The sequence below is a fragment of the Danio aesculapii genome, chromosome 10 (genome assembly GCF_903798145.1).
Source record: "Danio aesculapii chromosome 10, fDanAes4.1, whole genome shotgun sequence".
Classification (NCBI taxonomy): domain Eukaryota; kingdom Metazoa; phylum Chordata; class Actinopteri; order Cypriniformes; family Danionidae; genus Danio; species Danio aesculapii.
The window spans coordinates 40,883,447-40,901,432 of record NC_079444.1 but is presented as its reverse complement, the minus strand read 5'-3'; the positions used below and the strand labels follow the sequence as shown (position 1 = coordinate 40,901,432).

The 17,986-nt window shown below is 37.5% G+C and overlaps 1 protein-coding gene across 1 annotated transcript in view; it reads right to left on the bottom strand.

The window, feature by feature from the left end:
- The window catches only part of antxr1b (ANTXR cell adhesion molecule 1b), a 79,181-nt gene that overhangs the window by 28,746 nt on the left and 32,449 nt on the right, over positions 1 to 17,986 (bottom strand). Inside the window, 4 exon segments of the mRNA XM_056466237.1 lie at positions 5,122 to 5,163; positions 5,423 to 5,518; positions 9,467 to 9,659; positions 11,670 to 11,739. Of these exon segments, the coding sequence (XP_056322212.1) occupies positions 5,122 to 5,163; positions 5,423 to 5,518; positions 9,467 to 9,659; positions 11,670 to 11,739 (401 nt within the window).

Below are 17,986 nucleotides of genomic sequence, written 5' to 3'. Positions count from 1 at the left end.
GAATTGGATGAACAAATTCATCCGCTGTGTAAAACATGCTAGAATAGTTGGTGGTTCATTCTGCTGTGGCGACCTCTGAAATAGAGATTAAGCCGAAGGAAAATGAATGAATGAATTTCTGATGATTACTGAAGATGATTGGCCAATCACAACAGAGTGAGTCAGCCAACCAATCAGAGCACTCTGTTTGTGGGAGGGCGGGGCTTTGCAGAAATCATAACTCAGACAGAATAGAGCTGCTGCAATAGTGTACAGCAATAACATTGCTTTTAAAAGTACAGCATTATTACTTAGAAAGTCCACTGTTAAACAATGACAAGGTTTCCTTACGTTTTTAAGTTGAATGACATTAACCTTCTAAGACATTTTTACTTAAATTACATTAAACAGACTCAGAAAAGCTTGTATTACTTACAAAATTAGGTTGATTAACTTAGTTTAACATAAAAGCATAACAGTTGTTAAGTGTTTTCTGTTTATTTACGGTTGTGCATTGAATTATGGGATGTTGATCTCTGCTCTGTCGACTTTTGATGTTGAAAATTCAACTCTACAGTTTAACAAGGTGATTTTTATTGACATTTTAGAAGTTTGAGATAATATAATGTATAAGAAATAATATATAAGGAAACAAGTCTGTAAAATGTGCTGGCAGTTTATTACCAGGTATTTGTAGTGTAATATACAACACCAACCCAGACAATATGACTTTAAACTATTAAAAATGTGCATAAAAGTCACTTTTTCAAACTTTTCAAGGTTAAAAGTTGTAGGAAGAAAGATCAAGATCCCATAATGCAATTCAAAAGCAGAAATAAACAAGAAAACATGAATCACTAAATATGGAAAACTGCTAATTTCCGGATATTATTTACAGTGTAATCAATGGCTGTTTAGCTTGGATAACAGGGTAGTTACTAAATTTACCAGCAGGCCTAAACTAACCCTTTTATTAGGTATTATTGACATCATTTGTCGTGTTTGGAAGGATGAATTGATTGCAAGCGAATGCATGCTTTGTATAATTTCATAATTCTCGAGGGCACTCAACTCATTATTTATTCTCACGGGTTCAAATCAGCTTCAGTTCAAAACAGCCTCATAATACTCTTTTCTAAGAACTGGACAGGAAATGATGTCAGCCTATACCTTCCAGTCAACTTTCTGGATTTCATAGCTGCTAAGAAATGGGGCGTAATTGGATTTCCATATGTTCCTTTAAAGTCTGACTGTGACCGTTTTAATGAGCTCGGGAGGACGAAATCTCTCTTAGAGGAGCTTTAAACAAGAACGCAACTCGCTTTTTTAGCATTGCCCCAGATTACCTTCTGCAGAAACACAAACTTTTGTCGATCTCAAAATATATATTTGCTAAACTAATTTGTGAATGTTGCATTTATGCTGCAAAAAGTGATTATCTAAGAGGTTTTGTCTTGTTTCTACACTGTAAAAATTATATAATCACTTAGTCATGACAGCATATGTTTTTAGTTCATTGTAACTTATAAAACTGAGTTATTCATGTTCTAACTTAATGTTACAAGTTAAGCAAGCTGTATTAAGTCAGTTTAACATAATATATAAGTTCAATGAACTCATAAGGTTAATTAGATTTAGCTTAAAAATGTAAGGCAACCAGGATTTTTTTTTATAGTGTAGTACAAATAATATAACATTTCTTAGTAATATAAAATGTTTTCAGAACTAAGTCACAACTAATGTCATAATTAAGACGCAAACCCTTCACTGCACGAAAGCTCCGCACTTTCAGCAAACCTGCTAATACCTGCAGCACGAGGACTTTATGATTGTTTATGAGCGTCAAAAGTGGCTGATCTGTTCGGCGAAATATTTGACAGCGTGTCACTGCCAATGGTCACTGCATAATCAAATGACTTAAACAATGATATAACTGGAGAAATCTCCACTGTGCTGAGCGAGAGCGCTTCTGACCAGCGCATCATCGATGACGTAAGCGTGCCCAGGCCCGAATGTAATGTGAGTGCAGGCCATCGGGGGAGACGTGCTTTGGCCTGGTTCAAGGCAACTGTACATAGTGTGAGTACGCCCTCAGACACGGCTCCAAATGAATCAACGCTGTTTCTCAGCCTTCATAAAGCACGTAAACACAGCTATTATCTCAATAAAATTCATGTTAGCCATTTAGCAACAAAGCAAGAGTCACCGGGCAGACAAGTCCTGCCCATCAGGCGAATCAGTGTCTGTTGTGAAGTGAGTTTGATGGGCGAATGAAGCGGATTTGACGAGCAAATGAAGCGAGTAAACTCAAAATGTTCACGCGCAATTTATTTACGCGCAAATAGCGCAATTTATATACGCGCATCTGATGTGAACACAGCATCACAGCAAGAAGCTGTGGCTGGAAGGGCATCCGCTGCATAAAAAACATATGCCAGAATAGTTGGCAGTTCATTCCTCTGTGGCGATCCCTGAAAAATAATGGACTAAGCCGAAGAAATATGAATGAATGAATGTTTAAATCAAGCCCATATAAACTGTTTGCAGCCACCTACTGTAACTTAAAAAATGTAGTAAATCATTTTTTCAGTACAGTAAATATCTCCACTTTTGATCATTTTACTGTGTCCTTGCAGACTTCAGACTGCAACAGTGAATATGATCTTTCTGTAAGTTGGAAAATATCAGTTTTTGAGAGATCGGGATCAGGTTGTGCTTCAGCAGACTGTTACCTCAGACACTGCAAGACCTGCTTTAAGCTCATGGAATTTCCTGTTTTGAAAGAGCAGTCGGAGTCTTGGAAAGAGGAAGAGCTTCAACGTGTCCTGCTTCAAATATGCTACGGACAGTTAAACCGGTCTCTAAAATTCATCCAAAATAGAGAGGTAGTTGAAAAATGTGGAACTGCTCTTTGTCTTCTTCGACTCCAGATGTTTACGTTTATCTAAATCAAAATGAGGGTGAAAAATCGTTACAATTCATCAAAATTACAGGGTGGATTTTCGGATAAAATTCGAGAGCTTAAATCACGCAATTTTCTGACACTCTGTCTTTTGTCATTATCAGTTTGGCACCAGTGGCCACATCTGTGAAAACTTTGCTGAGCAAATGTTTGGAGCAAAAGTCAGCTGGCGTCTCCTCACAAGCAAGACTGTCTTGTTGCAGGGGGAAAAATCATGATGAAAACACACGCTGAGCTTCCTACCAAGATTTAAAGGGGTCCTATTATGCAAAAATGAAATACAAGTCAAAGCAAATTCAGAAAACTCTTCTTTCTTTTATATATGCGTTTTCCATACTGTCCAAACTTTTTCTGATTTGGGGTTGCAATAGGGTACATGCCAAAGTATGCTAATAGGACTTTTAATTTGCCAATAACCTGGGTTAAGCGCTTCCAGTGAACTGTATGCAATAGAGTGGAGGAACTATGACGTCAATTTGTATGCAAAAACCCGGAAGCGAGTTAGCATTTTAGCAGTTCCGGTTCCCTCGTCCCAAAGTCAATGGGTTTTTTAAATGGGATTTTAATTAAATCGCTTAAATAATGTTCGTGGCTAACACATCTTCAAGATACTTTCACGTTTTATTCTACGACATAAAACACATCAGTTACATCACACTCTTGAGTTTTTAAATCGGTTACGCTTCTTTAAAAAGACGGTTGCTATCAAGTTGCTAAATGGGACTACAGGCGGCGTCAGAGACATTATACGTCATCGAGCTGAACTCATCTGGAGCGCAGCTTGCTTGTGTTTTGGGCATTTGGATGTGTCTGTGATTCAAGTATTTTCATGAATAGTATATTATAGTTTGTAGTATTTTTCTAATTGAGAAATCATATTGTGTGTAGATAATGCCTTCAGTTGTAAAGAGTTTAATTTGTTGATCATTTATTTTAATTAAAGATATGGGGATACAGTTTACCAGTGCAGCCTGTCTCTTTCCTGCTCTCAGTAATGCAAACGTGTCAATAAATGTGTAAAAATACACACATATTAACTGACTGTATGGGCTACTTTTCGCTGTACATCGTGACATAAAAAAAATACTGAATGTTGTTCTGTGTCCATGATGGAACTTGCAGGCATTTGATAGACTTGCTCCTCGCTCCTCAGTTCTGTCGTCTGTTAAGGTAAGCGGGCTGTGTGCACGCGAGCGATACACTTATTTAAATGTGTCTTATGATAATACTATCTAGGCACATTTATACATACAGTTTTAAAACGTTTACAACAACCGTAAAGCAAAACAGATGTATTTCCCACGTATAAACGATCCAAAAGGCACGTAGGTCTATGTGTTTTTGCGTTTATATTTGTTTATAATATATAGCGTGGATTATAATATGATAAACAGAGAGATTAACTCTGCCATGGACATTATTTCTAAAAAAATAAGATAGAAATGTTGTCCGTAGCAGGGTGGTGCTGACCTCCCAGGCGAGCGCCCCGAAGCCAGTTAGTTTGTAGTTCGTTTGTAGCATAATGTTAGCTTTTCAGTTCGCATTTAAGATCCAAAAGTGCTTAAAGTTGTATTTTCGTGTGAGGATTATCCGGCTGGACAAAACGTGTAAGTGTAATGAACTGTGTTTGAACAAAGAGCTTATTATTTGCAATCTTCGAAAAGCCAATGGGAAAATCCTATGGGGAGTTTATTGAGGGAACCAGTTTTATGTTAGCAGCCGATTAGCCTACAAGGTGACGTCATAGTTCCTCCACTCTATTGCAGTGGATATGCAAGTGGGTCTCAGATTGTACAAGAAGCACTGCATTAAATTGCATTTTTCCCCGCCATGTCATGATAATATGAACATTTATTTTACCCAAGTATATTCAATGGAGCTTCTGCGCTAGCCTGCTGATTCTGACAGGTGTGTACGAGTAAATGGCTTTTTGATTCGTTTTACGAATGAGCAACTAAATGAATACCAAAGTCTATTGAACTGATTGTATTTTAATTACATTACAATATCGATGCTGTAAAAGGAGCCGTAAAAATTGGGAAAAAAAACTCACAATAACAGGTCACCGGACGTTTATCAGTATGGGAAACACACTAGCTCGGCATATACCCTATTCAGACTGGTAATGTCAACAGACTCAAAATTCAAGAAAACATGATAAAAAAAAAGAGCTCTCTTACCGAATCGTCTTCCATCATGGGTGGCGGCGGCTCACGGACGATCTGTATTGATAAGAAAGAGAAGAGACTTTTACAGCTCTGCGTACCACAGGAATCACCTTTGAAGAAATGGAAATCAGATTCTGATAAAAAATGTTGCTTTCATAACTTCATTTCACTTCTTAGCAAGACGTTTTTTCCGTGGCTCTGATTTTCTAATTCATTTGCACATCAGAAAAGACATCTCTGGGCTCAAAAACTACTTGAAACCACTTTTCGGCACCGTAATGACTGGATTTTTGAGCTCCGGTGCGAGACTCACCACAGTGCAACAGAGCGGCCAAAACCACCAGAGAGCCGCCACAGCGATCAGAAGCAGCAGGATCAGCAGAGCGATGGCCAAAAATGTCCCGTCCGTCTGGTGGACAGAGCAGAAACATAGATCCAGGACCAAGATCATACTCCAAACCAAACAAACATCGAATAATCTTCCTAATCATGCCACACTCCAACCTCTCTGGATGGGGTTCCACTCAGACGTTTGCGGTGTAGTGTGAATATTAATAGGAAGTGCTGCAAGAAGAATTTATTTTATTTTTTATTTTTAACAGTGTCTTGATTTGGGAGCGTGTGACTAAGTTAGCAACCCCTTAAAAAGGTATCACATATTCAGTGTATTTTTCTTTATCCCTTTCTGGGGTCAAATACGACATCTCAGGAAACATTTCAGAGGCATATTTCACCTTAAAGATCAAAGCGAAGTATTTCTCGTTCTTGCTTAGAGATGAAAATGTAGTCTGTTTTATGACCTTCAAGACTTTCCTTTTGGATTAGTTATTAATGGAAAACTGTAAAAAGTACCGATACAGCACTAAAAATGTACTCAAGGGAAAGTAAAAGTACACCGTTTTTAAAACTACTTTGTAGATTACAATTCCTGAGAAAAACTACTCAATTATAGTACTTTGAGTATTTGTAATTTGTTACTTTACACCACTGCAGATCAGTTCGTTCAGACATTTTAATCTGATTTGCGAAGTTGTTTGAAGAAACAGATTAGAAACTGATTAGCTACTGTCCCTGCGTGGCAGTTTGGGCTCTTCAGGGCCCCTTGTCCTCCAGCTGAAGGGTCTGTGACCCCAGTGGACTGCCCCAGGGGCCAGCTACTGTCCCTGGGTGGCAGTTAGGGGTCTGGAGGGTCCCTTGTCCTCCAGCTGAAGGGTCTGTGACCCCAGTGGGCTGCCCCAGGGGCCAACTACTGTCCTTGGGTGGCAGTTTGGGCTCTTCAGGGCCCCTTGTCTTCCAGCTATAGGGTCTGTGACCTTAGTAGGCTCCCCCAGGGGCCTTCCGCACTCCCTGGGTGGCAGTTTGGGCTCTTGAGGGGCCCTTGTCCTCCAGCTGAAGGGTCTGTGACCCCGGCAGGCTGCCCCAGGGGCCAGCTACTGTCCCTGGGTGGCTGTCTGGGCTCTTGAGGGCCCCTTGTCCTCCAGCTGAAAGGTATTATCAAGGTTTAAAGATCCTGGATCTGCCAAATCATCTTAGATCATTTAAGCGAGGTACGAAGAACGGACCCTAGTTATCCAATCACACCATCATCTGAGGCCAAGTTATGTGTATTTTTTCTTTTTTTGCTATTTATCAAGGAATTCACTTGATAAATGTGCTTTATTCAATAAAAAAACCATTTACTCATCATCAGCTAGCTCAAAACCTCTTTGAGTTTCTTTCTTTTGTTGAACACAAGAGAAGATATTTTGAAGAATTTTGTAAAGCAGCAGTCGTTGACTTACATAGCATTTTTTTTTGTTCCTACACTGTAAAAATATCTGTTAATTAACAGTTTCCGTATGTTAACATTGTGTTTTACGTTTTTTACAGTTGTGAATTGCATTATGGGATGTTGATCTCTGCTCTGTCGACTTTAGCTGTTGAGAATTCAACTCTACAGTTTAACAAAGTGACTTTTATTGTAGTGGGAATTGTAGAATCCGCAGATGCAGAACCGCTATGGGTCAGTCATCCTTTTCAGTAAAAGGTTCACATCTGTTGAATGCCATGCCTGTTCATTTAAAGTTACAATCAGAACTCACAGTTTTTTCAGTAAAGCTGAAAGAATGGTTGAAATCATTACAGCAATGTGAGCATTATTATTATTTCAGGTTGGTCCCGTTTACATTTCTCTTTATGCAGATTGACTTGGATTTTATGTTTGTGGCTCTGTATATATTGTAGTTTGTAATCATGTGTAATTCTTTTGTCTAACACTTTAAGAAATTCTTATTACATGTTTTATCCTGTTGTCATTTGTAACTTTACTGTTTCTGTAGTGTGATGATGTGTTTTTTGATTTTAGGTTGCCTTTTAAAATCTGGCAGGGGGCAACAGATGAAAATTAGCCCCCGTGGCTAACTCTGGCTTATTTACAGTCTCACTGTTTATTAATGAGCATTGTCCCTGTTAAATTAATAAATTACAGATTACATGTTTGCTGTATTGTGTTTAATTCTTGATTGTTTTTTGTTTTTTTAATGCAATGCCTAACCAGGGACGAGGGCTGCAAATTAGCTTTATGCTATATGCCCTATGTACGCAACATCGGTTATCTTTGTATAACAATGTCAAGTGTATTGTCCCTGTAAAATAAACAAGAAAATAAAAAATTAAAAAATTGACATTTTAGAAGTTTGAAACAACATAATACATAAGAAATAATAATAATAAGTCTGTAAAATAACAGAAAATGTGCTGCCAGTTTATTACTAGGTATCTGTATCGTGAGATACAACACCAACCCGGACAATATATCACATCAAACTATTAAAAATGTTCATAAAGGTCACTTTTTTTAAACTTTTAAAGGTTAAGATCAAGATCACATAATGCAATTCAAAAGCAGAAATAAACAGGGAATCACAAAATACAGAAAACTGCTAATTTACTGATATTTTTTAGTGTACTATGGATGTCAATAGTGAAGTTTCATAAACTAATTTCGAGAGGAGCACGTGATATGATTGAGCACGTCTGGCCACTCATCTGTAATCAGTAATAATCCAATCAGAGTGATCCTAGTTTACTATAAATGGATCATTTTCTCCCTACTGTTTCTATCTTCGTTTGGAAGAATCCCCCCTTCCACCCCATCTCCTCCTTTTCCTCCCTTTTCTAAAGGGGGAGCTCTCGAGACCTACCTGATCTCGGATCTCCTGATATGCTTATCAACCGGGCGGGAGCCCTGGGCTTAAATATCTCCGAGCTCAGGGTTCTCTCCCAGGACAGCATGCCAAACCTGCTTTATACGCCAAGCATATCTAAGTGGGAACTCTTGAAATACAGGTTTCCAACATTCCTCAGAATATCTTGTTTTGTGTTCAACAGAATAACACATTCTGTTTATAACTACTTGAGTGTGAGTATATAAACTTGCTTTTGCTTGGGTGAACTGTCCCTTTAAGAGTATTTTCATCCAGCTTTTTATAAAAATGTAATATTGCAAAATGTGCATAAATGATACTCATTTCTTCTATAGGTGAAATGTGACTTGAAGGTGTTTTCATGAGATCGCACATAAGGTAATAACGACACCCTATCACATTCACACATTCTGCCCGCCAGCAACAGTGTTTAATTAGTTGACACGTCGGCCTCTCAAATAACTCTCTCGCAGCAAAGTTTGCTGTTGTAACTGTATGAACGTAAACTGGCTTGCAAATCTGAACGTGAGAACTTGCCCCTTGTGTGCTGTTGGGGATGTTTACATCCACTCTGGGGTGATTTTGAGGCTTAATTTGGCCACAACTTTATCTGTGTTTCAGCAAATGGAGGGCTTTTTGGTGACATCTTATTTTGATACTTATTTTGGGAAAATGCTTTATTTATCAGGGGTTGCCACAGCGGAATGAACCACCAACTATTCCAGCATATGTTTTACGCAGTGGATGTCCTTCCAGCTGCAACCCATCACTGGGAAACATCCATACATACTCATTCACATGCAGTAAAACACTACGGCCAATTTAGTTAATCCAATTCCCCTATAGCGCATGTGTTTGGACTGTGGGGGAAACCGGAGCACCCAGAGGAAACCCACGCCAACACTTGGAGAACATATAAACTCCACACAGAAATGCCAACTGGCCCAGCCAGGACTCGAACTAGCGACCTTCTTGCTGTGAGACGACAGTGCTAACCACTGAGCCACCGTACTGTCTAAATTTCAACTTGTGTTTCAACAAACACAAATATTACCATGACAAGTTCTTACATTCAGACTGGCACACTCTGGAGTTTTGCTATTGATTTCCCCTCGTGTTATGGCACCCCACCAGAGGAGGGTTAGTTTGTAGAGTAGGACAGGAATACTGACTGTGTTCAGAGGGCAGACTGAAGATGGAGCTGAGCTAGAGGAGGCAGTGGCTCTGCCCAGTGTAACTGTGGTTGTGGGTCTGACACTGCTGTCCGGCGGGATTTCTGTACTCACACAGCGAACGGTCGAGATGGTCACAGAGCTGGAGATAAAACTCAGGCCGTTGTTCATACTGACATGGAGGGAGGCAGACCTGCAACCAAAAACACATTCATTTCACCATATTTTAAATGAATCAAGTCTATAAACTGAATTAAAAGTCTTGTCGCCTATCCAAGTTTTACTGTAGGAACAGCAAATAATACCTTGGCTTCTAGTTGATCAGTTGGTATCAGAAGTGGCTTATATGAAAGGCAAAGGCCTCTACATTACGCTCATTTGACCAAAATAAATTAGGATCATGCCTTGATGAATGATTTCATTAGGACAGTAAGGTCTGACTTTGCTTAGACAAAAGTCTAGTCACTTGACAGAAATAATATCCAGTTTAGAATATAAAGTCATGCTGCAGTCAAGCGTTCTTGCAGGACTCCCAGAGTTCATCAAGATTCTTTGGGTTCATCTTCAATGCCTCCTCCTCCATCTCACCGCAGGCATGCTCAATAATGTTCATGTCTGGTGACTGGGCTGGCCAATCCTGGAGCACCTTGACCTTCTTTGCTTTCAGGAGCTTTGATGTGGAGGCTGAAGTATGAGAAGGAGCGCTATCCTGCTGAAGAATTTGCCCTCTTCTGTGGTTTGTAATGTAATGTGCAGCACAAATGTCTTGATACCTCAGACTGTTGATGTTGCCGTCCACTCTGCAGATCTCTCGCAGGCCCCCATACATACCCCCCAAAATTTGTCTTGTTAAATATACAGTAAATGTTATTGCACAGGATAACCAATTTTTATATATATATATATATATATATATATATATATATACACTTTAATAGGTACACCTTACTAGTACCAAATTGGACCCATTTTGCCTTCAGAATTGCCTTAATCCTTCATGGCATAGATTCAATAAGGTACTGGAAATATTCCTCAGATATTTTGCTCCATATTGACATAATAGCATCATGCAGTTGCTGCAGATTTGTCGGCTGCACATCCATGATGCCAATCTCCGGTTCCACTGCATCACAAAGGTGCTCTACTGGATTGAGAATTTGCTCAGCGACTCATTGTCATGTTCAAGAAACCAGTCTGAGATGATTCGAGCTTTATGACATAGAGCGTTATCCTGCTGGAAGCAGCCATCAGAAGATGGGTACACTGTGGTCATAAAGGGATGGACATGGTCAGCAACAATACTCAGGTAGGCTGTGGCGTTGACATGATGCTCAACTAGTACTAATGGTCCCAAAGTGTGCCAAGAAAATATCCCCCACATCATTACACTACCACCACCAGCCTGAACCGTTGATACAAAGCAGGATGGATCCATGCTTTCATGGTGTTGATGCCAAATACTGACCCTACCATCTGAATGTCGCATCAGAAATCGAGACTCATCAGACCAGGCAACGTTTCTCCAATCTTCTATTGTCCAATTTTGCTGAGCCTGTGTGAATTGCAGACTCAGTTTCCTGTTCTTAGATGACAGGAGTGGCACCCAGTGTGGTCTTCTGCTTCTGTAGCCCATCCGCCTCAAGGTTGGACGTGTTGTGTGTTCAGAGATGCTCTTCTGCAGACCTCGGTTGGAACGAGTGCTTATTTGAGTTACTGTTGCCTTTCTATCAGCTGGAACCAGTCTGGCCATTCTCTGTTCTCTAGCATCAACAAGGCATTTGCGCCCACAGAACTTCCGCTCACTGGATATTTTCTCTTTTTTGGACCATTCTCTGTAAACCCTAGAGATGTTTGTGCATGAAAATCCCAGTAGATCAGCATTTTCTGAAATACTCAGACCAGCCCGTCTACAACAAACATGCCACGTTCAAAGTCACTTAAATCTCTTTTCTTCCCGATTCTGATGCTCGGTCTGAACTGAAATTTGAAATTTGCATTAAGAAGCAGCTGGACAGGTGTATATATATATATATTTACTTTTAATATATGTTTTACAATGCTACATAAATTGGTTCAATTGAAAGTAATAGGAATGAACAGGGCATCTTTTTCTAATTTGCTTTTTGGTGTGTCTGTTTGTCTTTACACGTGAGCTTTATTTGCTGGACCTGAAGAAAAGGTTTCCACCAGTAGCGGTACTTACGTTCCCTCCTCCTCCAGTACAGGCGCTGGGCAGAGCAGGTACGTGTCCTCCACTAGCAGAGGCCTCTTCACTGCAGACAAACAACACAGAGAGAGCCTTTCAGCTGCATATCAGTCATTCTGTTTCATTTCATCTTCATGTGTTTGAGGATAATTGAACAGGAGCTCCACCTGAAGCGCATTGAAAAGTAGCTTCGCTATGAAAAAAGTTGGGGTCCTGGAGGTTCTTTGTCTTTGTTAGGTTTTGTTCGGCAAAGATGCTATAACTCGGTCAAAAGTGACATTGAAGGCGTTTATAATTTCATACATTTTCTGTAAAACATTCTTAATATACAGCATTCGTTACACTGTAAAAATGCAATAAGTTGACTTTATTATAAAAAGTGAGTAAAATTAGCAGAATTAATAACATTTAAGTTACATCAACTTAACAATTCCAAGTTACAATGGGTTTACTTACCTTCTTTTAAAGTAAACTCAACTTGTTGCTTCAAAGTAAAACCCAAACTTTTTCTTATGAAGGCCCAAAAACCAAAGTTGATTGAGACTAGTGGGCGGAAGGTAAAGATAGTTTCCATGGATAATTTCCTAATTTATTTAATAATGTTTAAAAATGACTAGAAAACATTGCTTTATATTTACTAATACAGTATTTTTTAACATTCTAGAATAAACTTATTACAGTAAAAACACAACAATATAATTTATAACAAAATTACACTAGTTGTTGCCTTGATTTGCTCCCTGATGTCTTCTGCATAATCCTCTCTCTGTCGAGTGACAGTATTTATATATTTTTTTAAAAATCTGATTCATTTACAACATTTAATTGAAACATTTAATTTCATTTTTTTTAAATCCGCATAAAACCCCACAAAGTTTATGTCAAATTAGAAATGACTCTATTAAAGGTATTCGACTTATCCCAATCCATCAGTCTTACTCTCCTCTCAGATAGGATGGTGGGCTAAATCAAAGGTTACAATGGGCCAACTTCGGCCAGCGGGCCCTACTTTGGGCATCTCTGCTTTAAAGGCAATGGGTTTACTTACTTTAAGTAACGAATCACTTTTAACAAAGTACTTTACTTTAAAACCTGTAAGAAACCCTGTTGTAACTTGGAACCGTTAAGTTGACTTAATAAAATGTTTATAATTACATTACATTACATTACATTACATTACATTAATTACAAAATTAAGCATATTTAATTTAATTAGTTTTAAGACAACGGGTTTACTTACTATTTTAAAGTAAAGTAAACTACAATTGCTTTAAAGCAGCAGGTTTATCCACTTTTTAAGTAGTCAACTATTCGCTTTAAAAGAAACAAGATTACTCACTTTTTAAAGTAAACTATAATTGCTTTAAAAGCAACATGTCTGTTTTTTAAGTCAACTAATCGCTTTAAAAGCAACAGGTCTACTCACTTTTGTAAAGTAAAGTCAACTAATCGCTTTAAAAAAGAAACAAATCAACAAGTTTTCTCACTTTTTATGTAAAGTGAATTAATCGTTTTTAAAATCAACAATTACTCACTTTTTTAAGTAAAGTCAACTATAATTGGTTTAAAAGGAACAAGATTACTCACTTTTTAAGTCAACTATAATTGCTTAATAAAACATGTCTATTTAAGTAAAGTCAACTAATTGCTTTAAAAGCAGCAGATTTATCCACTCTAAGTAAAGTCAACTATATGCTTTAAAATCAACAGGTCTACTTACTTTAAGTAAAGTCAACTAATCGCTTTAAAAGCAACAGGTCCACTCACTTTAAATAAAGTCATCTAATCACTTTAAAAGCAACAGGTCTACTCACTTTAAATAAAGTCAACTAATCGCTTTAAAAGCAACAGGTCTACTCACTTTAAATAAAGTCAACTAATCGCTTTAAAAGCACCAGGTCTACTCACTTTGAGTAAAGTCAACTAATCGCTTTAAAAGCAACAGGTCTACTCACTTTAAGTAAAGTCAACTAATCGCTTTAAAAGCAACAGGTCTACTCACTTTAAGTAAAGTCAACTAATCGCTTTAAAAGCCACAGGTCTACTCACTTTAAATAAAGTCAACTAATCGCTTTAAAAGCAACAGGTCTACTCACTTTAAGTAAAGTCAACTAATCGCTTTAAAAGCACCAGGTCTACTCACTTTAAATAAAGTCAACTAATCGCTTTAAAAGCAACAGGTCAACTCACTTTAAATAAAGTCAACTAATCACTTTAAAAGCAACAGGTCTACTCACCTTTTAAAGTAAAGTCAACTAATCGCTTTAAAAGCAACAGGTCTACTCACTTTAAATAAAGTCAACTAATCGTTTCAAAAGCAACAGGTCTACTCACTTTAAATAAAGTCAACTAATCACTTTAAAAGCAACAGGTCTACTCACCTTTTAAAGTAAAGTCAACTAATCGCTTTAAAAGCAACAGGTCTACTCACTTTAAATAAAGTCAACTAATCGTTTCAAAAGCAACAGGTCTACTCACTTTAAATAAAGTCAACTAATCACTTTAAAAGCAACAGGTTTACTCACTAGGTAAAGTCAACAGGTCTACTCACTTTAATGAAAGTCAACTAATTACTTTAAAAGCAACAGGTTTACTTACTTTGTATGTAAAGTCAAATAATCGTTTTAAAAGGAACCAGATTTACTCACTTTTTTACAGTAAACTATCATTTCTTTAAAATAAACAGGTTTACTTACTTTAAGTAAAGTCAACTAATCACTTTAAAATCAACAGATTTATCCACTTTTTAAAGTAAATTTGAATAATCGCTTTACAACAGGTTTACACACTTTTTAAAGTAAACTATAATCGCTTTAAAAGCAACAGGTTTATCCACTTTAATTAAAGTCAACTAATTGCTTTAAAAGGAACAAGAGTACACACTTTTTTAAGTAAACTATAATTGCTTTAAAAACGTGTCTGTTTTTTTTGTTTTTTTAGTTATTCCTCTTTTTTCATTATTTCTTTGTGTGGGTAGAAAACATCAGTTTACATTTTCAAATATTATGTTTTGCTATACATATTAATATATCAGCCAGTGCTGCACACAAAGATTTAGGGTCTCATTTATAAACGTGGCATATGCACAAAATGGGTGGAAACATGCTTATGCCATTTTCCATGAAAAGGTTAAGATCCAAACAAAACATACTTGCTGGGAGAACCATGCAACAATAAGTAAACTGTTAGTAAACATATTTAACTTAAAGTCAACTTAATTGAATCACTTTAAATCATCTCATGAGCCAAAATCATTAATAATTTTATTACAATTGAATCAGGTGTGTGTTCACTTGTATTAAGGTTTCTGTGCAAACGTTTATAAATAAAACCTGAAATTTTTATCATCATGAAGAAACAGAACAAACTGAGACAACTGAATTAAAGGGATAGTTCACCCAAAACTGAAAATTCTGTCATCATTTACAGATCCTTCTTGAGTTTCCTTCTTCTGTTGAACACAAATGAAGATATTTTGAAGAAAGCTGGAAACCTGTAACCATTGATTTTCATAGTAGTTGTTTATCCTATTATGGAAGTCAATGGTTACAGGTTTTCAGCATTCTTCAAAATATCTTCATTTGTGTTCAACAGAAGAAAGAAACTTATAAAGGTTTGTAACCACTTGCAAGAGATTAAAGAGTGTTAATCTTCAGTTTTGGGTGCACTATCCTTTTAAAACATGTTTATTTTGTGACATTTTGCTGCCTATTTTTTGTTGTTGTTGAATCAGCTTAACGTTTCTAGTAATCTCAACTTACATTAGTCAAATAGAAAATATTAAGGTAAACTTTGTATAACTAAAGTATTTTAGTTGAAACATGATTAACTAATTAAAATGAGTTGAAGTAACAAAAACATTTGTTGTCATGACTTAGTCGTATCAATTGCTACAGTGTAAGACTTTTATTGCTGTTTCTACTAAACAGATGTGTAATAAACTAGATTTTTATTATTTTTATTGCATAACACTGACAGCATTTAATGCAGGACTGTTTTGGGTGGTTGCTGGGTGTTTGGTTACTGGCTCAAAACACAAAAAGTCCTCAAGGTCTCCATGATGTGTTTTTCAATGCATACGACTCAAATCCCTCTCGTATTGTACGTCTAAGGAATTTTGTCACTTAGTTTTTATAGTCATCATAATTTGATGTATTATTTACACCGACAGCACACTTTCAAAAAACCCCTAACCCTGCGGATGACTAACAATCCTACGCTTACCACCGCCATTACCACTAATAATTATTTTCAGTATTTTTGTTACCATTCAGCTTCAGCCTAAAACTCAAGGACAGAATTTTTCATGCTCTCTCCGCATGAAAAATGAGAAACTGGAAAATGTTTGACTCCAAAGCCTATTTACCCTGGCCTAGACACTCACACACACACGAATGAGACGAGCTCTGCATTCCCCGTGCCATCTGATATTCTTTAAGTCAAACAGCAGCTGAGAGAGGAGGACAGAAACGCAGGAATCATCCAAATCAAGCATTCCAGACACTGTGCGTTGAGCCGTTTTATTAGTTACCCGCTGTACTAAACAGTTATGCAACTGTATTACGATAGGGAGTTTAATCCAATCGTATAATCTCAACTATTTAAAATCATTCACCTCTTTTCATGGTTTTAATAAATTGATTTAACTTTCTTTACATTTGCAAAACAATGAAATACATTTTACAGTACATTCATTTATTTTATTTTCGGCTTAGTCCCTTTATTAATCTGGGGTCGCCACAACGGGATGAACCGCCAACTTATCCAGCATATGTTTTATGCAGTGGATGCCCTTCCAGCTGCAACCCATCACTGGGAAACATTCATACACACTCATTCACACTCATACACAACGGACAGTTTAGCTTACCCAATTCACCTATAGCGCATGTTTGGAATTGTGGGGGAAATCAGAGCATCCCATGCGAGGAAACCCACGCCAACACCGGGAGAACATGCAAACTCCACATAGAAACGCCAACTGAGGCTGAGGCTCGAACCAGTGACCTTCTTGCTGTGAGGCAAACGTGCTACCCACTGCGCCACTGTGCAACCACTTTAACCATTTATATTTATATATTTAACCATTTATATTTATATATTTATATAACCAAATATATTAATATTTAACCATTTAACCATTTAATATTTAAACTTTATATTTAAAGTTTAAACACAGTTGTGTGGCAGCAATGTGTGAATATAACCGTAAATTTTAATACACTTGTTTAACTTTATTTACATTTGCAAAACAATGAAAGACACTTTATATTTAAGTTGTGGTAATATTTTTCATTGTGTGTTTTTAATGGTGTGTGTTTGTGCACAATATAACTCAGCCATAACTAAAATCCCTGCTAAAAAAACAGCTTAAACTACCCTAAAATGGTTGGCTGGTGTTAGCTGGTCAACCAACCTTTTAGAGGAGTTTTGGCCATTTACAGCCTGGTCTTAGCTGGTCAGGCTAAAAAATGACCAGCTAAAACCAGCCAAATTCAGCTTTACTAGCCTAGTTTAAGCTGGACATAGCTGGTTTTGGCTGGGCTCACAGCCTGGGTAGGCTGATCAAGCTGGTTTTAGCTAGTCATCTCAGCTGGAAACCAGCCTGGAATGGCCAAAACCCCTCTCAAACCAGGCTGGTCAACCAGCTAAAACCAGCCTAGGCTGGCTTAAGCTGTTTTTTTCAGCAGGGTATCATATCATCAGGGGCGGATTTAACCAATAATAGCAAGGTAAACAGCCGCTTAGGGCCCCAAGACATCTGGGGGCCCCCAATAAATATCTACAAGTGTAAACTATAGCAATAAACTATATATAACACTGTTTTTTATCATATTTTGTATGGTTAGAGTCAAACAAATACAATTTTTACATTAAAAATATGATTTAAAATGCAAAAAAATATATTATTATAACATGTAGTGTTATTATAATAATACAAAATATCTACCCCCCCAATCATGGAGCAGTTCAGCAGTCCATTTTATTAAAAATATATACAGTTGAAGTCAGAATTCTTACCTGACTTAACTCCCTGACTCGCCAACCCTCCTTTTTGCTTCATACAAAAAATATATATCAGGAGGTTTGCTTAGTAAGATCAGCATCATATTGTTTAATTAACATCATATTAATATAATCTTTAGTTTTGTCGACTTGCAAAACAAGAAAAGGCTCTTACGCCGGTTTTACAACGGATGAGCGGCCCGTGAGCAGCATGGAGCCTACTTTTTTGGCGTGCATGTTAACTACCGGGACTTAGTTAAGCACCGGGAGAAGAGCAGCGCGTGCGAGAGGGGCGCGGGTTCTCTGCG